The sequence below is a fragment of the Myodes glareolus genome, chromosome 15 (assembly GCF_982192425.1).
Source record: "Myodes glareolus chromosome 15, mMyoGla1.1, whole genome shotgun sequence".
In the NCBI taxonomy this organism is placed as follows: domain Eukaryota; kingdom Metazoa; phylum Chordata; class Mammalia; order Rodentia; family Cricetidae; genus Myodes; species Myodes glareolus.
The window spans coordinates 68275093-68302221 of NC_142040.1; the positions used below are offsets into that span (position 1 = coordinate 68275093).

At 38.8% G+C, this 27129-nt stretch overlaps 1 protein-coding gene across 1 annotated transcript in view; it reads left to right on the top strand.

The window, feature by feature from the left end:
• The window catches only part of Dnah5 (dynein axonemal heavy chain 5), a 287252-nt gene that overhangs the window by 242716 nt on the left and 17407 nt on the right, over window positions 1-27129 (top strand). The window contains exons 67-77 of the mRNA XM_087897036.1: window positions 3556-3799; window positions 4711-4825; window positions 5305-5495; window positions 9886-10007; window positions 11729-11878; window positions 17507-17752; window positions 18788-19007; window positions 21190-21395; window positions 22187-22390; window positions 24266-24481; window positions 26219-26431. Coding sequence (XP_087753162.1) covers window positions 3556-3799; window positions 4711-4825; window positions 5305-5495; window positions 9886-10007; window positions 11729-11878; window positions 17507-17752; window positions 18788-19007; window positions 21190-21395; window positions 22187-22390; window positions 24266-24481; window positions 26219-26431 — 2127 coding nt within the window. The remainder of the gene's footprint in view (window positions 1-3555; window positions 3800-4710; window positions 4826-5304; window positions 5496-9885; window positions 10008-11728; window positions 11879-17506; window positions 17753-18787; window positions 19008-21189; window positions 21396-22186; window positions 22391-24265; window positions 24482-26218; window positions 26432-27129) is intronic.

Below are 27129 nucleotides of genomic sequence, written 5' to 3' on the forward strand. Positions count from 1 at the left end.
TACTACCCCCCTTTAAAAAAGTGGATACTCAAAAGCCTTGGCTTGAGAAGCTGAAGTCTGGAGTTCCACTTGCTGGGATGAAGAAGGCTGATGTTGGGCAGAGTTTCAGATTAGAGCTCCGTTTTGCTGACAGTGCTAAGAAGCAATTATTTCTTTGAAGTCTCAAGTGGAGACACTGAAAAGTTATACAATGAGGGACTGACAAGAAGCTGGGACACAGTTTGGAAGTTGCCTATATATTACATATGTATCAATCTATCTATCGATCTATCACCTACCTATGCATCATCTATCCATCTACCAATATCTATCTTTATGTCACTATTGTCATCTCTCTAGCTATCACCTCTTTCTTTCTCTATCATCTATCTACCTATTTTGAGTATCTCATCAATTTCCTATCTACCTGCAACTATGTACCATCTACCAACAATTATCTGTCTGTCTGTCTATCTATCTATCTATCTGTCACATTTCATCAGTCAATTTCCTATATACCTGCCTATGAACTGTGTGCCATCTATCTACCTATTATATCTATGTCTATCTATCTGTGTATCTATCTGTCATCTGTCTATCTGCCTCTCTTCTCTTTGACTGTCTGTCTTCTTTTATCATCTATTTTTTATTTTCAATGCTAAGGATCAAAGCCAGGACATTGTGTGTGGTAAGGAAGTGATACTTAATTAACTGAAGGACATCCCCAGCTGAGTGATTAGCATATTGAAGGTGAACAAAACAAAGCATAATTTGCAGACTGCTGTGTGTTTCCTTTCTCACAATCATAAGATAAATTCTAGAAATGAAGAATAATATTACCCATAAAAGTGAAGGGACTTGAATATTGGTTAATAAGACCTTTTCTTGTAGATATGACTTTTTCTCCCCTGAGGTTTGTATGAGCACTTGATCCCAAGAGACAGAAGATAACACCATCCAGTAATTAACTACTACCTCCATTATGTAAGATTATTCCATAGGGTTTATAGCTGCATAGACTTAGACCTCTTTCAGCAGGGAGTAGAATTTGGATGCCGAGGGCATCCTGAGTACCTACTGGTGAAATGCTCTTTTCTGATGCTTCCCTAGTAATCTGAGCATCGCACAGTGTAGATAGACTTGTAGCTGACGTGAGTCACGTTCTGAACTGAGAAAGGCTGTCAATGTGATTTTGGTGCTGATCTCACATTTAACCCTGGGTTTTCCTTCATTGCAGTTATGAGGAATTATATCTTGTTACATTTAGTCACATCATTAATTGGCACTGTATTTAGGCTTTTCAAGTAAAATCAGGGATACTCGTTTCTTTTACCAGTTACAAGTACTATTTACTTACCGTCCTTTCCATTTTTTGATTATTTTCTTTAGCCTCAAAGTCTTTGGCATAAGTTCTTCACCTTCATGCATAGCTTATCTTAGCATCAGTATATTTTCTCTGCTGTCCTTTGCCTCTGAGCGTCATACTCCTGTGGCTGGCTCAGTGTCAAGTGCATTGCTTCCTTTTGCTCTCTGAGCTTCCAAGGAAAGAAACACCATTGACAATAATCTCCCAGAGTATTGCTCTTCTGAACTATGAGGCCTAAACAATAAAACTGGTATCTCAGAGGAATATATATATATATATATATATATATATATATTCCTATATAGTATACAGTATATACCTAATCCTTTGAAAATTTTATAAAACGTATTTTGATCATATTCTACCCAATTTCTCCTCTTAACTTTGTCCAGGTGTACCTCAACCACCAAATTTATGTTTTTTCTTTCTTTTTTAAATTTAATAATTCATATATTCAATTTGTGCTTCCCATGTACTCCTGAATATTGGACCATCCCCTGGAGAATGATCAACCACACCCTTCATGAAAACCGACCCTTCCTCCCCAAGAAGCCATGAACTAACATAGCTTCTCATCTAAGACTGTGATTTCATGAGTATGTTCTCATCCCATCCCGGGATGTGAATTTGTGGATTGGCTTAATCCTGTGTCGATCTTGGGCTGACAGCTATAGTTGTTGTAGTTCACAAATACAGGAATCTTGCTGTGTCCATAAGTCACGGTTTCACATCTGGCTGTTATAATCTTTCTGTTCACTTTTACATGATGGTCCCTGAAAACATATGTATATATGTACCTATATAATATGCATACATATTCATGTATGTGTGTACATCCATCCATCTGTCTATCTAGCTGTCTATCATCTATCTACCTATCTCTAAAAACATAGAGATATAGATATATTTTCAGATAAGGTTTTTAGTAGCACAGGCTGGCTTCAAAGTTGCTTTGTGAGCATGACCTTGAACTTTGAACTCTTTGAACCTCCTGAGTTCTGAGACTATGGACATGCACTTATACCTGGTTTTGAGGGTGCTGAGATTTGAACCCAGGACTTTATGCATTTTAAGAAAACATGCTACCCATTGACTACCCCACCCAACATTATATTCTTAATTTTGGGGGGCAGAGAATAGTACCTTTTCAGGTCAAGAAAAGTTTTCAAATGAAAAGAAAATTATTTTGCTATTGTTTCAGAAAGATTCTTACCATGTAGTCTAGGCCACCCTTGCACTTGTATCATATATACATGTGGGATTCTCCTTTGTATGGTATGAATATATTTTATTGTCATTGGTTAATAAAGAAGCTGCTTTTGGCCAAAAGCTTAACAGAATATAGCCAGACTAAAAGATATCTATCTATCTATATCTATCTATCTATCTATCTATATATATCTATATCTATCTATCTATCTATCTATCTATCTATATATATATATATATATATAGAGAGAGAGAGAGAGAGGAGGCAGAGTCAGTAAGATGCCATGTAGCTATTGCAGGAGACAGATGCTGGACGGAACTTTACCTAGTAAGCCACAGCCACATGGTGGTATACAGATTAATAGAAATGGGCTAATTTCAGATATAAAAGTTAGCCGGATATACACTTAGGTCATTGGCCAAGCTGTGATTTAAATAATATAGTTTCTGTGTGGTTATTTTGAGTATGGCAGCCGGAAACAAACAAGCAGCCTCCTACAATATATACATATATAATGATATGTATACAGAGATAGATTACTTGCCTGATTACACAGAGTTGTTTCCCCTGAGAAGAGAGTACAATTTCAACCTATAAGCTAGAGATAATCTTACTAAAGCAGCAGAATTCTTTCAAAGAAGGTAACAGAACTAATTATGTTTAAATAGTGATCTATATGTTTGTCTTCAAATTTGGCTTTCCTCTGTATATAATCACAAAACCACTAAAATGCTGACTTAAAGAACACAAATGAGAATAGAGGTATTTGTAGTACATATATATTATATAATGTAACCAAATGTATATATTTGAATATACTAGATATTATTTTCTGCCTATTTTCTTTGCTTTTTGATGTACATGTTTTTGTCTTTTAGTCAAGTAAGATAGAAGCAGTACATTACTGAAGCTGATAGCAGGCAGAGAGGGTCACATTTTAAGGAATGCCCTCAAAAGAGAGGTTCTGTTATAATGAAAACACATTTATGTAAATTAACAGGAACTGGAGAAAGAGAGAACTCATCTTATGGAGGATGTAACAGCAAACAAGAGAAAGATGAAGGAGCTGGAAGATAATTTGCTTTACCGCCTGACGAGCACGCAAGGGTCCCTGGTGGAGGATGAGAGTCTCATTGTTGTGCTGAGCAATACCAAAAAGATAGCCGAGGAGGTGACACAGAAGCTGGACATTTCTGTAGAGACAGAAATTCAAATTAACTCAGCCCGGGAGGAGTACCGACCTGGTGAGTCTGGTAATGGAAGACAAATGTCACAAGAAAATAGGGCAAGGCAGAAATGAGAATTAGAGCGACTGATTAAAGTAAGGACATTATATAAATTACTGTGCCGCGTGGGCTGGCCAGTTACACTGTCTGCCATTTCTTTTGAGCAGTTCAGTAAATCAGAAATGGAAAAAGTATACAGTGGTATAATCTTTAGGTACTGTCTATGGTAACTGAAAAATCTCTAAGGTACTCATAAATTTATTTTAAAACAAGAGATTAAAACACTGCTACAAATTAGTGAAAGCTGAGACATTAATACCGTGGACTTTCTGTTAGTTCTATATCATGTAGGAACAATGTGTTTCTTCGGAAATCATTTTTCTGGTGTTTGGGTGTTAATTGTTTGCTCTAGACATGTAAATATCCAATTGGCTTTCCTTTTGCTGTTTACCCTTTTCATGAAAAAAAAAAAGAGCTGAAGCTATGTCATGGCTTTATGGACAGTCTCATCTTTGTGATGTTTGCATGGAAAGCTTGATGCCAAGGTTAGACTTGGTTCTTCACGAGCTTCAGAACAAGTTTCTGTGTGACCTCCTGTATCCTTTGCTAAATGTTAAATAGGAAACTTTTAAAAATCTCTTTTCTTTTCTAACTCTGATAAAACACAGAAAGCTATACTTATGAGGAGTGTAGAGAGTCTAAAATGAGAACTGTCTTGGTGTCATTATTACCATTTGATAAATACAAATAAACTATGGAAACCTTATATGTAAGAACTAAGTAATAAGCTTTGTTCTCGATCTCATTGTCAGTAGGCGGTACTGATGAGGCAAAGTATTGTTTTCAGTAATGGATTGGGGTGATGTACTTGCAGAGCTCACTTATCTTCCATTCCTATGCTATGTTCACCTCTGATCTTTGTCTTTCAGTTGCTACACGGGGCAGCATCCTCTACTTCCTCATCACTGAGATGCGCTTGGTCAATGAGATGTATCAGACTTCGCTTCGTCAGTTTCTGGGCTTGTTTGACCTTTCCTTAGCCAGGTACGGCTGTCTCTCGGAAGTCAAACTGAGTTCTTTATCTGGGGACTAGAACAATGGTATTAGAATCTCCTTTTTCCTGGTAGTAAGAATGTTTTCTTTTCCTAAATCTGAGATTAGTGTAGTTATCACAGTGTTAACAAATCATTCAGACTTGTCATCTTAGGCTCAGAGGAAGCCATGCTGGCCACTCGTCCACTGATTTGCCTCCTTTGGTTTCGCATGTTACACTAAATGGGAAAATTTCCAAGACATTGTTGTGAATAATAATGGCCTGTGGGTAAAATTGATTTAGACAACACTGAGGAATTCTGTTATGTTGTTTCACGTTGAGAGAATTCTTGTTATTTAAGATTTAGGAGCCCTTTCTTGATGTGTAAAAGTAAAAATTAGTCTTTTATCCTCCACCAGAAATGCTATTTCCATACACAATTGGAAAGGGCAGTGGGATGATGTCATGTCTTAATGGATTTCTTCTCCAGGTCTGTCAAGAGCCCAATTACAAGCAAGAGGATTGCTAATATCATTGAGCACATGACCTATGAGGTTTTCAAATATGCTGCCCGAGGTTTATACGAGGAGCACAAATTCTTGTTCACATTGTTGCTCACCCTAAAGATTGACATCCAGAGGAACCAAGTCAAGCATGAGGAGTTTCTCACCCTCATTAAAGGTCAGTAGAAAGTTCTGTGCACAGTGCCGATGCGAATGCTCTTCACAGATCTTCTATTTTGCTTTCTAAGTCATCATAGTTGCTTTGCATTTCATTTATGATGTACTTACATGAATTATTCAGTTTGATCATCTATCAAATAATGAATATTTGTTGGAGATCAACTGTGTCTCAGGGCATCAAACAGACATTTTACTGAACCAAATCCCCCTGCAGAGTGCCTGATTTTGGGGTGGGGAAGAGGATACAGAAAAAGTAATTAAGCAAGTAAAATACTATGTGGGAAGCTAGCAAGCACTTTTGAGTAATGGGAGGAAATGAGTTTTAACTTTTTTTTTTTTTTTTTTTTTTTTTTTTTGCTGTGATAGAATTCTCTGGTCCAACTCCAACCCCCCAAAAATAAAACTGTAGGGAGAAAGGGCTCATTTGTGCACCATTTGAGACACAGTCTGTCATGGCAGGAAATGAGGGCAACAGAAAGTTAATGAGCCAGGCATAGCACATCCACAGTCAGAAAGCAGGGCTCAGAGGATGTTTGTGCTCAACCACTTGTTCTTCCTTGTACCACTGTGGACTCACATTCAGGGGGTGTGCTCCCCACTTTTAATGTCTGTCTGCCCACCTCTCTTAACCTAAGCAACACAGTCTGTCAAAGGCACTCCCGAAGACTAAACATGTCCCCTGACATGGGTGTATCTGTAGGTTTATCTCTTACGGGATTCTCCAACTGGCTAAGCTGACAATTGACACCATGAGGGTGGGGAGGGATAATTATAGGATATGAGACCTAAAGACAGTTTAAAACTCTACATTGGGCCTATAATGGATTCCTTAGTAGGGTAGATCTTTCTCAGTGATTGGCACCTGAAAAGATTTGAAATACCAATGGAGAGTTTATAAAAAAAAGTGACATCAAGGGTTCCTTTATTCCCTAGTAGCATACATAGCACATTTGAGTTCTGTGAATGCTAGCCAGCAAAGATAAAGCTTCAAGGTGAGTACCAGCTTGATTTCTTCATGTTCTGAGGAGGTAACCCAGACTCAGAAAGACAAATGTCACATATTTTTCTCTCATTCATGGTTGTTAGATTTAGATCTTCAGATAAGTGTCTTTAATTTGGAAAATCCATAGATATGCAGGAAACTGTTACAAGGCTATGGGGTCTAGAAGAGATGGACCATAGTGGTATAAAAGGTTAAAGAGGAACAAAGGCTTAGAAGGGGTTAAGCTGAGGGCAAGGTGGAGAAGGAATAACTAACACTAAATACCTTTCAAAAGTTTGTGTGGAGACATACTACTGTAGAAGCTTCCTTAAATATATGCATGTATAAAACAGGTTAAAATAGAGTGTGTCTATTTGGTGGTTTTTTTTTTTTTTAACAAGAATGACCTGCACAATCTCATATTTTTGAATACTTGGTCCCCAGCTGATGTAACTGTTTGGGAAAAATTATGAAGCCTGGCCTTCTTAGAAGAACTGTCTCCCTGGGGGTAGGCTTTGAGGTTTCAAAGAACTTGTTGCATTCCCAGTCTCTCTCTCTTCCTTTTGGTTGTGTCTCATAATGTGAGCTCTCAGGTCTCGCTTAGTTCCACCATCATGTACTCCAATACTCTGAAAGTGTAAGCCAAGTTAAACTCTTTTAAAAGTTGCATTGGGCATGGTATTTTACCACAGTAATAGAAAATAAATAACTAAGAAACCCTGGAATGGGCAACAGTGTCTCTACTGTTCTCCATAGTCTAGTAAATAAAAATTCCAGTGCCAGTAATGGTTTACGTCTCTGGGAGATTTTGGCTGGTGATGTCCCATTGGCACAATTAGAGATTTTCATACCCAAATATATGCTTTTTAAAAATATTAAGTCTAATTTCCTTCTCTCCAACTTCTTCCATAAAAGCCTCCATCAGTTTATCCTCCCAACTTCAACTACTCTCTTTAAATCCACTGAAATCACTTAGTGCTGTCTGTATGTCCATGAGTATAGGGCCATGCAGTGTTACATGGGTAGTCTATTGGGGGTGAATCCTAATGACTACCTTCTCCCATCAGCCATCAATTGCCAATGAATGGGCACAATATTAAATGGCACCATAAATACTTACATTTATAGTCATCTGATAGTGCACTCTTGCCTTTCATCATAGGATATTTTTCTTGCAGTTGGTGAAAGACTAATTGTCTCCACCACTTAAGGTTAAGTTGGGAATAAAGAGCTCTTTGAACTAGTGAGTGTTGAGACCTTATCAGACACTAAGTCTATGGATGTCGTGATCTTGGAGTCTCCATATTTAAAAGCTATGATAACTTAGTTGCTATATTTTTTTTCTATAATTTTTAAGGATTCTTTTGCCCAGTAAAGATAGTCTATTACAGCAATACAAATAGTCTGTGACAAAAGTAACATTCTTCATTATAGTTTTTATTCATCTCTAAGATGACAAGGCTTATGTGGTATATGAAGTACTTAACTATAGCATTTTATGATGGCATGGAATAAATGCTACTTTTTCATTATAAGCATGTATCATGTTAAAAGAAAGTTTTAGGATAAACTTGAAATTTGCAATTTTTCCCCAAAGAAAGAATTTCAAGTAATGAAGAGAAAATCATAAACCTGGACCATCTGGGAATTTTTTAAAATTGAAAATAGATTCTTCTCCCATACAATACATTCAAAATACAATTTCCTCTTCCCTTGCTCCCCTGCCTCCCCTACCCTCCAGACCCACTCTCCCTCCATTTCTTCTTCAGAAATGAGTAGGTTTTCAAGACATAAAAAACAAACACAAAACAAGATATAATAAGGCAAGATGAAAGTCCTCATATCAAGGCTGGACAAGGCAACACAATAGGAGGAAAAGAACCCCAAGAGCAGACAAAAGAGTCAGGAATACACCAGCTTCAGCTGTTAGGAGTCCTACAATACACCAAGTTAGCAGCCATAATATATACTCAGAGGACCCCATGCAGGCACCATGTTTGGAGTTTTAGACTTTCTGAGCTCTGCTGAATCCAATTTTCCTTTCTCAGTTGTTTCTTAAAGAATCTATTTAATCTGCTATTGAGTTATCAAAAATAGTTTTTCTTCCCCAACATACACCCATTCCTTGTGCTTCATTTTACATTTTTGGAACAGGCAACACAGTTACAACATAGTTGTCCTCTCTCAACTTAACAGTGCTTAAACCTATGAGGCTCACTCACCATTTCCAAGAATAGTCTTTTGTTAACTCACTGGTAACTACCTTATTTTCTAGATTTTGATGGAAAATGGGTACTTGTCATGGAAATTGGTGAAGCATTTATTGAACATGGTGCTATTATCAGTTTCTCCCTGGCATGACAACAAGTATTTCTTTTTTACTTTATGAGTCAATATTTGCATTGAAGTAGTTTCAAGGCTCTGTTTACCTTACTATAAATGAACTAAGATTGATTTGACAAAAGGATGGTATTTGGATTAGGTAGAGAATGACTCAATAAATATCTTTTACATTATTTGTTTATAACCTGCTTTATCAAACAAATAGTCTTAAGATGACTCAGTAGGTTGGTTTTCCTTTTGTGAATAATGTTTAGAACATTTTCTCCTGGAATAGTTTAATGGATGTTATTTATTAGACAACCTATTTTATCATTTTAAAGAGTCCCTAATGGTTTCTTTTACTTAAATTATGACTTTTGCCTGCTAATATTTTTTTAAGCAGCAGCAATGGTATTTTGAAAGTGTCCTTTATCATTTGATGCTAAAAGTTATGTGTGCTTAGGAAGGTTATCAGAAAAAAGACAGGAACCAGTACCAAATGGAAATTTTTGTTCTTGTTAGATTTCCCAATATAAGCAGTATGACGGAGGCCCTAAGATATGGTCAAAATGGATGAATATTGCTTCCAGAAAAGAAATCTTCAAATATATTTAGTGATCCTAGCATCTGTAGATAAACTATATATTTAAAATTGGCATATACCAGTATAAGGCCTTTTTTAATATTGAGAAGAGCTGTTCATTTAGTGGCCTGCTATGTCCTCAATCCTGCATGGTTTATACATTTATAGCAAAGGATGTAGGCCACATTGTTTAAAGTTTAGAGGGAGAGTTCCAGGCCAATAAGATAACTTGCAGTAGATGTTGGCCAGGTCAACAGAATCCAGCATCAGTTTGTTTCCAAGGCTCTAATGCTCATGTGTGCTTGAGTTTGCTATAATCATCTATTTATTTGTTTAGGTTTGAAGCGTGCTCCTCACTATGATTTATATCTATGAATTTAATAAATGTTAAACTAGTAAAGTCATTGAAAGTAAGACACTTTCAAATAGAAATGTTTACTAAATGAATTGTTTTAAAGCAAAAGTAGAAAAGCTAGCAACTTCTTACATTTAATTTTAAAGGTGGTGCCTCATTGGATCTTAAAGCTTGTCCTCCTAAACCATCAAAATGGATCCTGGATATGTCCTGGCTGAACTTGGTGGAACTTAGCAAACTTAGACAGTTTTCAGACGTTCTTGATCAGGTACTATGTTCATTGGATGTATGTAAGGTACTGTCATGGAGAGCAGCTTTCAGATTCATCACTACAGTGTTTATGGAGGAGAGATTCTTCTTTCATATACTGTTAGTTTTAGAAGGTATTGTACGTGTTTGACCTTCCTGCAGCTTCTCCACAGCCTGAAGACAACAGCACCACTGAAGGCTGGTTGTGTAGGAAGAAGTGCGCTCAGGATGTTTAATTGGCATTGTCTCAGCCTACATGTTATTATAAAGGTCTATATATAGAAAAACTGATGGGTCTAATTAGACAGAATAATTAAATGCATGCATAAGTCTCAGAGTGTGGTCTTTTTAGAGAATTAAAAGAAATGGAAAGAAATATGAACAGCATAGTCTACTAAATTTCCCTTCTTGTCCTTCGTCTTCCTCCTTCCTCTTCCTCTGCCCTTCCTTCCAGTCCCTTCTTAATTAGTCATTCAGGTCTGGACCTCATACTGGCATTTGTCTATTGATCTGTAGATGTCACAGATGTCACTGTTCTTAAACCATTCAGTTGCCCAGCACCAGTGTATGTGCGGGAATAGTGGAAGTTGAGAATAAACAGGACCAAAAGGAGGTTATTCACTCTCTGATGATCATAGAGAAATAAGATTGACAACAAGATGACTTTATTCAGAAACAGAGTGAAGAGGCTATGGATGCTTGTTTTGACCAAGAAATATCCTGAGATGAGTTTTTAACTTTGATAGTTTAAGTTTACCAGATGGCTTTGGCTCACGACTGGTGATGTTTGTTATCACTAACCTGTGATTTATGCATAATTAGTTGTTTTAGGAAAAATAAATTAATTTTCGAGTTATTAGTGCACTCTAGTTTATCCTTCTATCAGGATACATCCAGGAGTTTCCCCTGGATTGGATAGTATGTCACATGTGTGAAATCCGGCCCCAATATGCAGAATTTCATGATTGAAACAGATTATTTTTTATTCTTACATGGTTCTTTCTGAACACGAACCCAGGAAGGTTCTTCTTTTGGTTAAACTAGGAAATATACTTTAGGTTTTTAATCAAAGTGATTATCAGAGGACTTAAGATTCTATTAATTCATGGGTTTTATTTGTTTGCTCGAAACTTTTGATGTGTTTGTCACTGTAATTCTGGTGTTGTATTTGTTCCTGGTATCTGTGTCTGGTATATGGTTATATCATATGCTTTACCAGTTGCGTACAAGTACCAGGGGTCTGATCCACCACGTGATGATGATATTGGGTGCAATCACTCAAATTACTTTAGACTGATAGAATATTGACCCCAAACTTCCTTTGTGCCAAGAGTGGTCCTAGGAAATGAGGAAACATGAATGAGCAAGACTGGATTATGAGAGAATTTTGTGGAGTCAATCAGTCTTCCTTGAGATAATGAAAAGAAGGCTCCAGTGCTTTTTCTTTCTTTATAAATTTGTTACCATAATGGCAGAGGGGAAATAAAGCATCTCAGGGCTCTCTCTACCTTGGCAGTCAGTGGTAGGCTACTGTTAGCATAGACCAATTTGGGGGCAAGTGGTATTTGATCTTAGACAGCCAGACCTTTTGACACCAGGAATACAATGTTTAAAAGTAGTGAAAGTATATGGCTTACATGTGCCTAGAATGGTCAGAAAGTTTGATAGACAATGACAATGAGCAATTGCTGAAAGGTTTTTGTGTGACATGACACACTTCTTACCCGATGGTATTTTCAGATATCAAGGAATGAAAAACTGTGGAAAATTTGGTTTGACAAAGAAAACCCAGAGGAGGAACCTCTTCCAAATGCCTATGATAAATCTCTTGACTGCTTCAGACGTCTTCTCCTTATTAGGTCCTGGTGTCCTGACAGAACCATTGCCCAGGTAAAATGTGTATTAAAAGGAAACAAGAGAGTGTGTTCTACAGGAGAATTTTCTTTAAGCTTAGAGAAGTATTTTGAATGTGATTATCAACCAGAATTTCCTAGTGGACATTCATACTATTTTCTAGCAAGACCAATATAATAAATGGAAATGAAAACAGCAAAGGAAGGGCTGAGGTGCACACTTCCCTAAGTAATTTATTAAATCCCTGCAGTCCCAGGGGTAAAACAAATGCAAATGAGAAAGTCATGACTCTGAGCTTGGCATTTAAGAATAGCACAAATGCAAAGCATTATTCTCGTGTATCATTTTATAATAACTCAGAAATGATATAGCTGATCTATTTTTTTAGCTGTAAATCAGCTCTTGTAAAATCAAGAAAACTGCAGAAACATTAGTGAGAGAGACATCTAGCAGAACAGTGCCAGTTCCCTAGGTAAAGTCACAGCTCCGAGTGAGAGGTTCTCTAGAGCTGAATTCTGCACATGGCTAAAATGTGAATCCTTCCTCCAAAAGCTTTCATATTCCCTAAGATTTTTTATATGCTGGTCTTACATCTTTTCACCCACTGAAAAGGGGCAGGCCTTGCTTTCACAACTAAAACCTTAAAATTTAGCACAGGTAGACTTCTTAATGACTTTCACAAAGCAATGGCAGTAAAATCTGCTGGACTCTGTATTCACCGTGTTCTCTGCGGAGGGTAACACAAAATGGTGAGGTAACTATCCTCACCTTAACTCACGTACCGCAAATCAAAGAACAGCTAGATCTAAAGACTTATTAAGAAAAGAAAACTGGGTTTTGCCACTTAGGGCACTGAGGTCTCTCTTCCATTCAGTTCCTGCTTTCACCTTCATTATTTGTACTTTGCTGCAATGAATGGGCCAAGGTTTCCTTTTTCAGGGTGGTGAAGGAGGCAATGTGTAAGTACATTTGTTTCTTTATCCACTTCTACTTCCTTACCTCCCTTCTCCTTTTTCCACAGAAAAGATTTAGTTTCAAAGTTAAAATGAAAACCTTCAGACTCTTCCGTAACTTTCCCACTTCTGTATGGCTTTGTCATTCTCAGGCAGGACACAAGTGTGACCTCTTTACTTCTTGCCCACTCTGATACAGCCTTTATACTGTAAAAGAAACATCAAGGATGTTCCATTTCACAGCTTTTCACCTGGTCCAGTGGCTTACCACGGCCCTTACAACCACACTCCATTTCTGAATAAAATCTAGATGGTCCTCTGGAAATATATTCCTGCCGCTCACCGCGCCCCCCGTCTGTGCTCTATGTGCTAGAACCCAGTTTGCGAGCTTCGGAAAGGGGGCTGGAGGTTGAATATACACACGCAGAGACAGACCGACCGACACACAGACCTTCCAACACTGATACCAAAAGCCCCTCTTTAATAGCACCTTAGAGGCTTAAATACTCTGCAGTCAATGGCCAACAGGTGAAAATCCCATCCTCTGATCCTCTAGGTAAAGCACAGCTTTTAGTAACTTCAATTAGAAGTCTCTAAACAGGGAAGAGCAGCTGAAGGCCAGGACTCAATTAGTCCCAACATATTCCACCCTCTGAAATTTGTATCTCCATGAGTCCTTTTTTAAAAATTATTGCCAGATAAGCCCTACATTATGTATATACTCTGTTCCCATTCCCCTTAAACAATATCAGGCTGCAATGCATGCATTACATTTTCTCTGATGTGATGGTTCACAGTAGGAATATCAGGTGGGTTGGCCACAGAAATACCGCACTGTCAGGGGGTGTCCTAATGCTCCATATGCAGTGGTGTCTAAAACCATGCCACAAAGGGAGGTCAGTCCATACGAGACACTTTCTGAGTTCATTTTCCTTTCCATCTTCAAAGGTTGTGCCTGCTTAATTGAGACCAGATGGAACAAAATGTTCTTTGGAGTTGGCTAGAATCAGTTGTGAAAATGTAGCATGATGTATTAACTAGTGCCAGTGAGGTGTTAAGTTTTTATAGATTGGCAGGCTGTGCAGAAGTCTGGCTAGCTCTCACCAAACCATCAGTTACACAAGTTGTACTGGATGTCCTCTATGCAGATGAAACAATTTATTCTTGTTTGCTCTAAAATTCCTGTACATGTGTTCACTGTATGAAGGACAACCCATTCTGACTTTCTATTGTCTAGACAAGGCCTGCCCACACTCTGTGTTTCAACTTAAATGCTCATTTGGTAATAAACATGTATTTCATGTATTTCTACAACACCGACTGGTTTTGCCATTGCACAACCTCAAGAGGCTGTTGTTTATTTGCTATTATTTGGTCATTGTATGTATAATCTTGAGGCGAAACAAAAATCCTAAAGGCAGGGTCATCCTGTCACTGCTTGGTAGGGCACCTGATGCACATCTTCAGATAGAGGAGGAAGAGGTTGCTAACCAAGTTTCATGCCTGCTGTAAGAGAGGGATTTATGGGGATGGGGACCCAATGAGACAATGCTTGTGTTGGGATAAGTTATGGAGGTGAGCAAACTTATTACTGCTCACACATGTTGTAGTTTTGTCTTGAGACTTACATCACAGAATGCACTGCAAACCCTGGACTATATGCCAGTGGGATCTTAGTGGCTGTGATCTTGAGAATTTCTTTCTTCCCCAGAAATAAGGATTTTATCAAAATATTAAAATGTCCATCAAGTGTAGGAGGAGAGGGCCGCTTGATTGTCCTGGCCACCCGGCTGCTTAGCCCCGAAATGACCACAAAGAAAACTGTACTCATTAAATCATTACTTGGCCCATTAGCTCTAGCATCTTATTGGCTAACTCTTACATCTTAATTTAACCTGTTTCTAGTAATCAGTGTATCACCGCGCGGCTGTGGCCTACTGGGTTAAATTCCCAGCATGTGTCTCCAGTGGCTTCATGACTTCTTTCTCTCCGCCTTCCTTCTCCCAGCATTCAGTTCAGTCTTCCCTGCCTACCTAAGTTCTGCCCTATTATAAGTCCAAAGCAGTTCCTTTATTAACCAATGAAAGCAACACATTGACAGAAGGACCTCCTACACCAATCATGATTTCCATTTTAAGTTAAATAGCTTTCTTTAACAAGGAGTTAGAGAATGAGGGCTTGGCTCACTGCCTAAGATATCTTCTGAGCTAAGCATAACTTTTATATTAAAAGTTTAATTTATACATTAAAACAACAAGAAGAATGTTATTTTATGATGTGAAAATGAAGTAACAATTAAATCTCAGTGTAATATTTTTAAAGTTTTATTTTATCACTATTATCACAATTGTATACTATTATAGGATGTTGTTACATGTGTACATTGTGGAGTAGTCAAATCAGGCTTATAAAGTTTATTGGAGCAAAGTCACACCATTTTGTTTTGTATTGTATCAAGCTGCTTGTGTGCTTCAACGGATGGGTTAAATAATTGCAACAGAGACCATGTAGCTAGAAATGTTTCAATGATTTGCCCTGTGACCCTTACTGTATTGCAGTGTGTTGTGTGGCGATATCCACACTGGGTGCAGGTTGATTTGCATGATGGTTTGGGTGGTATCGAGCACCCCATTAGCTTAAAATAGAAAACATTTGATCTTTAAATGTAGGTGAGCTACACTGAGAAGCTGCAGTGGTGGCAGCTGCCTGGGGCTGAGCAGAAACTGCAACTGTGGAATGATCGGCCTTTGCATTGCTCTGCTGCAGACCTTCAGTGACTCCGAATGTGTATATAGAGTAGATTTTTGATGACTTCAGTGGACATGCTAAATAAACTCTTTAAGAACTTACTGCAATGAAAGTGTTTGACCATTTAAAGCAAGGCTAGAGACTTTCACATTGGATTTTTCCAGTTTAGAAAACACAATGAGAGATATATGGCATATTGTGCCTCAAATTCAACCAGATTGAACTCCACATCTTTAGAACACCTCTCAACTACTAAAGCCAACAAATGGGAGAAAGATCTGAATGAGTGATGACTTCCATGAATCAGAGGAATGAGTCCTGACTAGTTATTTCCTTACCACTTGCCCAGCCTTACTAGTAAGGAAGGGCTCTGATTAGAAACTTTACAGCCCCTAAGAAGCTAGGCAAGCTTTCTTTCCCCCAAATTATTTAGAGATAGCTATCAAGTCAAGAAAATTGTGCACTCTAGCAAATCAGCACACATTTAATCTCATACTAGTGGTGAACTGGACATTAGGGTTTATGATAGGGCAGGGTTAGAACTGAGATGGTGGGAGAGGGGACCCATAGTACAGTGGTCTAGGGCTTTCTCAGTGATCTTCTGTGATCATTCCCTACTGGGAATGAGAACCTAATGTGTCTCTTTTTCAATGTGCAGAAGATGGGTGTTTCATAGCTTGTTTGACTTTGTAATATGAGGGACAAAGTTATCCAGAAGGGAAATCCAAAAGTAGAGCATTCTGGATATTTGATGTCTATCTCAGTTGGTACTCACTTCTGTTATTATGAAGATACTAGACATCTTTGCAAGTCTCCAGATTCTCTTATTGTGACCTTGACCCAGGAGGTCAAGGTTAAGGCTATTAAGCCATCTTTGGTTTGAAAGTATCCTGAGTTTGATTCCAGTACCTATTCTACACACTTCTTTCATCTGCAGTATTATTCATTCTCAGAATAATTTCACAGTTCAGGGCTTTGAGCTTCTACTGGTAAGATATTCATCATTCAAGATGGTTACCTTTATAGCTCAGGTCTGTTTGAAACCTCAGAGTCAAGGGAAGCACTATGTATATTCCTCTGGGAATAGGATTGAGTGCACTCGTTACTAGCTTCAAGGGAGGTAAAGTTAGCATACTGACAGTTGGGTTCTGCTTGTCCTGTGAGAAAGGTTGATCTGAGGAGTCTCACTGTGGAGACATGTGGGTGCTCAAAGCTTGGAATTGGAGAAGAGTTTTTTTTTGTTTTGTTTTGTTTTGTTTTTTGTTTTTGTTTTGAGGGGCACAATTCAATTATTGTGAGGGAAAGAATAGGGGTTAAGGATCATGTTGTTATATTGGCAGTTGAAAAAAAATCACTCTACTTTTACAAAAAGAATCCTAAATATTTCTTATGATAGAAAATGAATTAAATAAAACCTGTGATCATATCAACATGGATTTCAGTAAAAATTCAAACAAAATTAATAGTAGAAAGACAACCAAAAAGTGGACAGGGATGATGAAAATAATGAGCAGATCTTATCAAGTAAGTATTTTAAGAATAATCAGTTCACAAATAAATGTAATAAATTGTTCTTCACTGATTATCTATTTGGTTAATACTCATTAATTTTCAAGCATTATACTGTTAAACTATTTGGAATTAGGGTTAGCATCCTAAAAAATAAAGTTTCCAAATATTATGTAGACAGCAAGAAGTCATCAGTGTGTTGAAATGGGAACCAGGGTCATTCAGTTTGAGTTCTGAAGTCCTAATTCTGCTTTTGTCTGGCAAGGAGCACAGTCTCTCTGAGTATAACATTGAAATGCAAACAAACAGAAAACAGACACCAGAAAAAGAAGTCACTGCTCCGCTTCACTAGCAGTTAATGTGAATATCTTTGAGACGGTCTGCAGAAGCCATCCTGTATTGTGATACGCAAAGGGCTAGAAATATTTTCTTGACTTTGTACTGCTTTTGACAGGCTCGCAAGTACATCATGGACTCTATGGGAGAGAACTATGCAGAGGGAGTTGTCCTGGACTTGGAAAAGACATGGGAGGAATCTGACCCACGGACACCACTCATCTGCCTCCTGTCCATGGGCTCTGACCCCACGGATTCCATCATTGCTTTGGGGAAGAGACTAAAAATAGAAACACGCTACGTGTCCATGGGCCAGGGTCAGGAGGTCCACGCAAGGAAGCTGTTGCATCAGACCATGGCAAATGTAAGACCAAATGTCTAGATTCAAAAGCACCCTGAGAGTGTGATAAGGGCACTGTAGGTGATTGTATTAAAAATATCCCATAGATCAGATATTATGGATATTTTTGCATAGTCACCATTTGACTGGGTGGCTATATGTAAAGAATCTCACAGGTATAGAATAATTCATGCAAATATTAAGACATCATTTTAAGGCTCTTGTCTTTAAAGTAATTAGATTGTCAGAGAATTTTCTTCCATATTCTAGAGGTATATGTTTGGTTATCAGTATTCTGACAATCTAGAAGAAGGAATCAACTCTCAAAATTCTGTACGCAAACCTTCTTCCGAGTGTTTTAAGTGTTGTTGTTTCCCACCTGAGGTGCTGGTTCCTCAGTCCAGGCCCTGTCTGTTTTGTCCTCTACAGACCCAGCTTCCCATCTTTCTGTAGAGAGGTGGGGATGCACTGGGAGGCTAACTTCCTTTTTTCCTCATTCTCCCTTCCTCTCAGTCCTGGCCAGATGCCTTGTTCTTTGGTCTTGGGTACAATTTTCTGTTTTTCTGTCTCTTTCATTCTTGTATTTTAGCCACTCTTGGCCTCTCCCAGAAGTATCCAGAGTGCAGCTTAGAATTCAATTTCCTGGAATCTTACTTACATGTCTTCAATATTGCTTATTGTCATTATTGTTGTGTTTGGGATCATGCCTTACAGTGCTTTTGATGTAGTTTTAATGGAATTGGGGGAGGGAGCAGAGCTCAGCCTTACTTGTACGTTCTACTTCCTCTTTCCCTGATTTACTCCGGCTATTGTTATGACAGAGCTAAAGAATCATTATGGCTATTGGCAGGACAGTATGCTGTGGAATAAATTTGTGCAACAATCGCAGTAAACATATTGTATATCTCAAGTCAGCATTACCGAACTGCCTAGACTAATTATATTGTTTAGTATGCATCTATTTTAAATTTTAATGACATAATTTCTGGAGAAAGTTGTACTGAAATCTCCAGGTGAAAGAAACTGACCTGACTTCCATCTGCTGCTGGTATTCCTTAGGGCGGATGGGTCCTCTTACAGAACTGCCACCTGGGCCTCGACTTCCTGGGGGAACTAATGGACATAATCACAGAAACGGAGACTGTGCATGACACTTTCCGCCTGTGGATCACCACCGAGGTTCACAAGCAGTTCCCTATAACTCTCCTGCAGATGTCCATCAGGTTTGCCAATGAGCCACCTCAGGGCCTGCGGGCGGGCCTGAAAAGAACCTATGGTGGTAAGTTGGGGAGTGCTCCTGAGGCTGCAGGATTTGCACACAGTTTTCCTAAAGGGATTGCAAAAGCAGAACCAGCAAATTGTACTCTTCCTTTGCCTGGTAGGGACTCTGGTATTGTGCTCCATGGGAAATGATGTGAATTGAGCCCATGATTTTCTACTTTCAATTTTTCTGTCTTTCCAATATTGTTCCACTTAAGCCTGAGCCGGACACCCTTGTCTGTGGTCTCTCTACTACATACTTCCACTAGTGGAGTAGTACAGCCTCTCTCGAAAGGAAGGTCTGAGTTAAATGCATGACCTGATCCATCTGATCAGGGCTGCACATCAGCTACGTTAAGAATCAGACAGTGGCATGATTGAGCATCCTTTGGATACATACCCAAAAGTGGTATTATTGACCGAAGAATGGTTAAGGAAAATGTGGTACATTTACACAATGGAACACTACCCAGCAGAAAAAAATAACATCTTGAATTTTGCAGGCAAATAGATGGAGCTAGAATGCATCATTTTGAGTGAGGTAACCCAGATACAGAAAGACACTTATCACATGTACTCCCTCATAAGTGGTTTTTAAACATAAAGCAAAGAAAACCAGCCCACAAATCACAATCCCAGAGAACCTAGACAACAATGAGGACCCCCAAGAGAGACATACATAGATCTAATCTACATGGGTAGTAGAAAAAGACAAGATCTCCTGAGTAAATTGGGAGCATGGGGACCTTGGGAGAGGTTTGGAGGGAAGGGAAGAGGCAGGGAGGGGAGCAGAGAAGAATGTAGAGCTCAATAAAAATCAATGAAAAAAATCAGACAGTGGTGGAGCATAGCTCATATGGCAATCCCAGGATTCAGCAGGCTGAGACAGGAGAATCGTGAGATAAATGCCAGCCCGAGTTAAGTAGTAGGTTAGAGCACCTGGAGCGACATTATAGGACTATATCTTAGAACACAAAATGAAAACAAAAAGTGAACAACACAAAAACAGTCAAAGTATCAACAAGCAAGACCAAAATGACCCTCTCGTCACAACTGACCCCCAGATTACTCTTTTGTCTTCACTTTCTCTGCCTTTTCCTACCAGGCCTGGAACTCAAGGTCACATAAGGAACCTGGAGCTTGGGGACAGGAACCTTCATCCGGTCCCTGCTAATTCACAGCTGTCTGTGCCACATACTTTGTTCACTCAAAAACCTTTCAATATTCATACCTTAAGTAGGGTTAATAAGCTAACTAGGAGGTGACAGTGGGAGCAGGGGCTGTCTCCAACTCTTTTACTGGCTTTTGGAATCCCACTCCTCATACTGTGCCATCTTGGCCAGCCTTAATATACGGGGAGGTACCTAGTCTTACTGCAACTTGATATGACATGTTTTGTTGATGTCCATGGGAGATTTGTCCTTTTCTGAACAGAAATGGAGGAGAAGTGGATTGGGGGGTGATAATGGGGGAGGGAGTTAAGGGAGAAGAACTAGGAGGAGAGGAGGGAGGGGAAACTGTGGTCAGGATGTAAAATAGTTAAATAAATTTTAAATAACTATCAAGAAGGATACAATTAAATGAAAATATTTAATGAAAATAATGTGATGATATTCCAATTAAAAGCTACAGATATGCTTTAAGGAGTTACTTATAATAAGAGCCAAATATTGCCAATCTATGAGATAATATGGAGATAAAATAAAGCTTGAAAGATAATAGCAATAGAAATTGGTATGTATAATATAATTTAAAAATATATAATAATTATTTGGGTCATGTACTAAAATAAGATTTTTATATACATTATTTTAATTAATAAATTAAATTAAGTTATGCTTCAAATATATACCTCAGATATTAATTGTTATTACTAAGTTATGATAACAACGACAATAAGAGCATTCACTTTATAGCCATTTTCCTTTCATTTTTATTTTATCCTGACACTGGATTGCTGGATTTCTAAGAACTCGTCTCATGTTGACGAGCCTTCACCATGACCTAGGCTTTTAGCAGATGTTTCAAAAAGAAATGGTCTTCAAATGGTCTGAATTCAGATGATAATTCCTATAAGGATGTGATAAAAGTAGTGTAAATAACTAGATCAAACAATTTGCCAGCATGGTTTCTTGCAAAAGGAATAATAAATGAAAGCGCCTGAGAGATGCATTCTTTTATCTCTGCCCGAAACACAACAGGTGTGAGCCAGGATCTGCTGGATGTGAGTGTGGGGGCGCAATGGAAGCCCATGTTGTATGCAGTGGCCTTTCTACACTCTACTGTCCAGGAGAGGCGCAAGTTTGGTCCCCTGGGGTGGAATATCCCCTATGAATTTAACCAAGCAGACTTCAACGCCACTGTGCAGTTCGTTCAAAACCACTTGGATGATATGGATCTCAAGAAGGTATTGCTGAGCCTCTACTTCATACCGTGACCTACATTAGACATACGTGGCCAGCCTCGCACCATGGTCCAGCTTTGGGGGAGAATCTTATGAGGATTTGATAAGGCTGTAGGGTGTTTTAAAGGCAAGTCCGCTTGGGTCACAATTGTTTTTCGATTTTAGGAAAAAAACCTGGAAATGTTTTATTAGCAATGTATTTCTCAAAGACAAGTTTGCGGTTCATACGACAACCCAAAATGGCCCATGACAGGGAGGCAGTGTGGGATGGAGGGAGCAAAATTCTAGACGTAAAAACAAGAGGTTAAATTACCTTTTATTATGGTTTTTGAAATTGTCTAAGTATTTTCAAAAGGTAAACTTTTAGGAATTACAAGACCAATCAGTTGTAAAAACACACACTGATCTTGCAGAGGACCCAGGTTCAGTTCCTAGCATTCGTGGTAGGTGACTCACAAGTGCCTGTAACACCAGCTTCAAAAAATTGACACCCTCTTCTGGACTTCTCCAGCTCCTGTACTCCCCCATCACATATGCATAGACATAATTCAAAAATAGAAGTAAATGGTTAAAAGTAAACTTTTGAAACACTGAAGTGTGAAAACACAAATTTCAGGAGAGTTCATGTGAAGTCACAGATGTGACCTGGGAGTAGTTTCTCACATTGGCTAGCTTAAATATTTTCCTACACTATTTATATCTTGAAATTGTTAAGAAGGACTGTGTTGCTGACATAGATGATGGTGAATATATGATGATGTCTAATTGTTTGCGAATACTCCAAATCCTCCCAGGGTGTGTCCTGGACCACGGTCCGCTACATGATTGGAGAGATCCAGTATGGAGGCAGAGTCACCGATGACTACGATAAGAGGTTGTTGAACACATTTGCAAAGGTTTGGTTCAGTGAAAACATGTTTGGGTCGGATTTCACCTTTTACCAAGGATACAACATTCCAAAATGCAGCACAGTGGATGGCTATCTTCAGTACATTCAGGTTTGTTGGCTTTAACATTTTCATTGTAGAACAAATTTCTGCAACTCTATCTATCTATCTGTCTGTCTATCTATCTATCTATCTATCTATCTATCTATCTATCTATCTATCTATCTATCTATTTATCTTTGTTTTTATTTTATATTCCAACTGCATTTCTCCCTCCCATCCTTCCTCCCACCTCCTCGCCCCTCCACAGCCACCCCCACGCACTCCTTCTAACAGGTAAGGGCTCCCAAATATAATGAGAGTGGAAGCAACGTTTTCTGCTGTGATTTCTTTCTTCATATTTTCATAACCTCTTGGTTATCACACTTATCTTTGCTCTGAGAACTAAGTCTTTTGTGAACCCTTTTGCATATTCCAATGTTGTAATGGCTTGGGGGTCGATTTTCTTTGGGGAGATGACAGATGAGGCCATGTAGGGAGATGGTATGCATAAGTCATGTGGGGCTCTCTGCTCTTGGGGCTTCAGCTACTACACCTGTAGACCAAGGAACGTTTCTGGACTCTGTTCTATACTTTCAACCCAGGTAGCTAATATTTGACATTCATCCTTAACCCAGGCCCAAGGGAGTATATACATATGGTTTCTATGAACCTACCTTGTATGAGTCCTTTGTTTAAGACAGATTTTTTTTTCAACTCTGGCAGCACTGGCATTTACAATCAGGTTAGTCTCTCTTGTGTATTCTAGTTTCGCTTTCATGGTCCCTGGCCTCTGCCTCCTAAATGCCAGAAGCATCCTCTGCCTGATTTAAAGATCAATAAATGTCTCCATGTGTTGTCAAAGGATCCTTGTTGGAAAAGTAGCCTGTGGCTGAGCAGTGCTGCTCTAAGACAGAATAATGCAGATTGGATAGAGCAGTCAGGAATATGTAAGGAAAGAATATCTCGTGCTGATGGTATCTGCATTTCCTCTCTGTACTCTGAACGCATTAGATCATGATTTAGCAGTTGCCTTGGCCTCTGTCTCAGATTTATCTCAGAGTAAATAACTAAAACACAGCACCCCAAAGGGATACATTCATCAGTATATTTATAGGGTTTTGATGTATAAATGTAATGAGTTTATCATATATTACCACTTCTACACTTCTATTAATTCAAATCAACAAATAGCATTCGCCTTACTCTACTGTGTGCCTTTAAATCATTACCTGTGAATAGAAATATGTCCAAGGCATCATAAATTTAAGGATACCTGTATTTCTAAATATATACCTCATTCTGCAGTGAAACTGGGGTAGCTCATAAGAAGCTGTGTGAAAGGAGTAAAATGAGGCAGAGGAAGGGAGGGAAACAAATAATAAAATAATAAAGTTAACGATAAGACCCCCACACAGAAAGACATGTCAAATTGTAGGTATGTTTTCTCTTTTCCAGTGGTCCAGGAGACATCCTGCTTGATGGTGCTGTTCCTGGTTGTGTCTCATTCTCTCACTCTATTTCTCTCTGCTGTGTTTTGAACAGTTCTCTTTCCCGAGTCTCCATTTTACTCCCGAGGACAGAACCATTTTCACCCTCAGTATTATTTGAGCCATGCTTCATAAGACTCCCATTTCCTCCTATTTGTGTCAGTACAATGGTCATTGTACTCACTCACATAAAATGACTTTAATTACACTATCCCAAAAAGCTCCATTTTTATCTTCATGCATATAAGATGACTGTCTCTGGTTAAATTTTGCTTTTGTCTGTTTTTTGTTTTTCAATGTTACAACTTTTCATTTTGGGTATGTGAAGAAATTATTGGGGCTTATAATGGGTCAAGAGCAAGACCTAAGTGTTTATCCTCGTGGAAATACTTTTTCCTGTGTCTATAATTTAATTGGTGCCATCAAGGCATGCTTATCTGGGGTCTTTGGTGTTCAGAGCTTGCCTGCCTATGACACTCCGGAGGTGTTCGGATTGCACCCCAATGCTGACATCACTTACCAGAGCAAGCTGGCCAAGGATGTGCTGGACACCATCCTGGGCATCCAGCCTAAAGACAGCTCTGGTGGAGGGGACGAAACGCGAGAGACTGTGGTAACCCGCCTGGCTGAAGATATGCTGCAGAAGCTGCCAGAAGATTACAGTCCTTTTGACGTGAGTCCCTGAAATCCTCGAATTTGTCTCAGGTGTCTCTGTTTGTGGGGGAAGAGGAGGAAGGAAGCGAGACAAAATCAAGTTTCTGAAGTGAATGATAATATTCAAATTAAAGGACCCTTGGCAAACCACAAAAGGAAAACCATAAAGAAAGCACATAACTGTCAATGTTTATTTCTGGCTGATATGTGCCTTGCTGGGTTACAATTACTTTATAGAACTTTGCTTGAGCTGCTTCATATGCCATTGTTTAAATGAAAACATTGCGTTATCAGAGTGAAAGGCCAGTTATGTGTGCATGCTCGTGTGTGTATGTGTGTTTGCATGTGTGTGTGCATTTTCAAGTGTATATGTGTGTCTTTGCATGTGTGTGAGTGTGTGTGCATGTTTGTGAGTGTGTGTGTATGTGTGTTTGCATGTGTGTGCATTTTCAAGTGTATATGTATGCCTTTGCATGTGTGTGAGAGTGTGTGTGCATGTTTGTGAGTGTGTGTGCATGTGTGTGCTTGCATATGTGTGTGCATGTGTGCATGCTCAAGTGTATATGTATGTCTTCACATGTGTATGTGAGTCTGTGCATGCTCATGTGTGTGTGTGTGTGTGTGTGTGTGTGTGTGTGTGCCCACCTGTGTGTGATTTAATGCACATGTAGGCCTTCCTCACTGCAGGGAGACTGCATTTTCTAGCCTCACTCTCTGCTTTTTTTTTCACATAATTAACTTTGAAAGCTCATCCTTTTGGTTTATAAATAGCTTCTAAGCGATTTATAATCATGGAGGTTAATGTTTCAGCATTTAATGCATTTTTGAGAAAATTACTCTGATATGGTTTAGAAATCTTTGATAAAACAAGAAATGAGCTATTTTCTGTATGGTCTAAGAGGTGACTGCATGACATAACTCCTTACCACACACAAGTAGCTTTGGTATCCCGTAACTACTAAGCAGGCAATTTCGACTACAAAAACTAGACTCAAGGGTCTCTTGTCAAAAGACTAATTTCCCTGGGAGAATCTCTGACCACTCGCTTGGAGAAAATCAATACTATTATCAGCTTTCATACGGTCTCTTCATTACAGAGGTCATTGCCTCTATTGCAGGTCGAAATATTTATGAAGCAATTAAAATATCTAAGATAGAATAATTGCATAACAAAATATGGTAGCTAGCTTTTTGAAGAGACCTTTTTTTTCAGCATTGGTCAGAACCATTCCAACATAAAATAGTCTAACCTAACTCATTATCTTCTATACATCAGATTCTCAATAAATACCTGTAAAATAGAAAGGAATAAACATGTATCTGTGCTTATGGAAAAAAGCAAAGGGCTGTAAAAATGAATGTCTAGTTATCTGAGACAACTGGTATAGTGGCTGTGTACAGGGGCACACTGCCTACATGCTACATGTATTCACACATACGTCATATTGGCAGGGAATATATAGTTCCTAGAAAGTTCATTTAATACAGTGGTTATATTCACTATATAATATAGCTGCATACATTTTGCATATTTCTTTGAATTAATGGCTCCCTTTTCTTTCTCACATGCTCTAAAATTTTGTGCTGGTCACATATTTGCTTTCTTATATATTTTTTATTTTGTTGTTGAGCAACTCAAAGCTTATTATTTATGGCTCTGTAGAAGCCACAAATGATTTCGAAGCCCAGGGCACAGTACTACACCATCACAGTAGCTATCTAATTCCTAATATGTACTTTGGTGTCTCCGTGGAAGGTGAAAGAGAGATTGCAGAAGATGGGGCCTTTCCAGCCCATGAACATTTTCCTCAGGCAGGAGATTGACAGGATGCAGAGGGTGCTCAGCCTCGTCCGCAGCACCCTGACCGAGCTGAAACTGGCTCTTGATGGCACCATTATCATGAGCGAAAATCTCCGAGATGCTCTAGATTGTATGTTTGATGCCAGAATCCCTGCCCGGTGGAAAAAGGTAAGCACAGTCCTGCTCCTACTTTGCGAGTGACTGTAACCACAGTGGGGAGCCCCAAAGATTGGGGACTTAATTAGTTTGATTCTTAGGCCTAGTGATGCTTAGGGGTCATTCCTCTATTCTGTGCTAGTTTACAGAATTTTGTTTTAAAATAAAAAGGCTTATCTATTTATTTTATGTGGACATATGTGTCTAAGTCTATAAATGTGGTTCACATGCATACAGGTGCCCACAGAGTCACAATAAGGCATCATATCCACTTTATATGGAGTTACAGGCAGTTGTAAGTCATCAAATGTGGGTGCTGGGAACTGAACCCAGGTCCTCTGCCAAAACAGGGGGTGCTTTTCATTACTGAACCATCTCTCCCTTTACTTATTTATAATTTTAAAGCTTAATTAAAGTATGATTACATCATTCTCCTTAATATTCCTACTCTCTGCTCCCCCATGTGCCCGCACTCCTATTCCTGAGTTTTCTCTTCTTTAGAGGTTATTGTTGCACATACATAGAAAGGGATAGCTATATAAATATAGTCTGCTGAGTTTGGTTGGTGTTTCCTGCAAGCATGTGCCTCCAGGTTTGACCACTAGGGGTTACATAACCAGTCAGAGGCCTCATCTCCTGGGAGAACTTATTCTATCTTTCTCAGCAGCTGTTAACGTCTCGCAGCTTTTCATCTAGGAGTGGGGGCACAT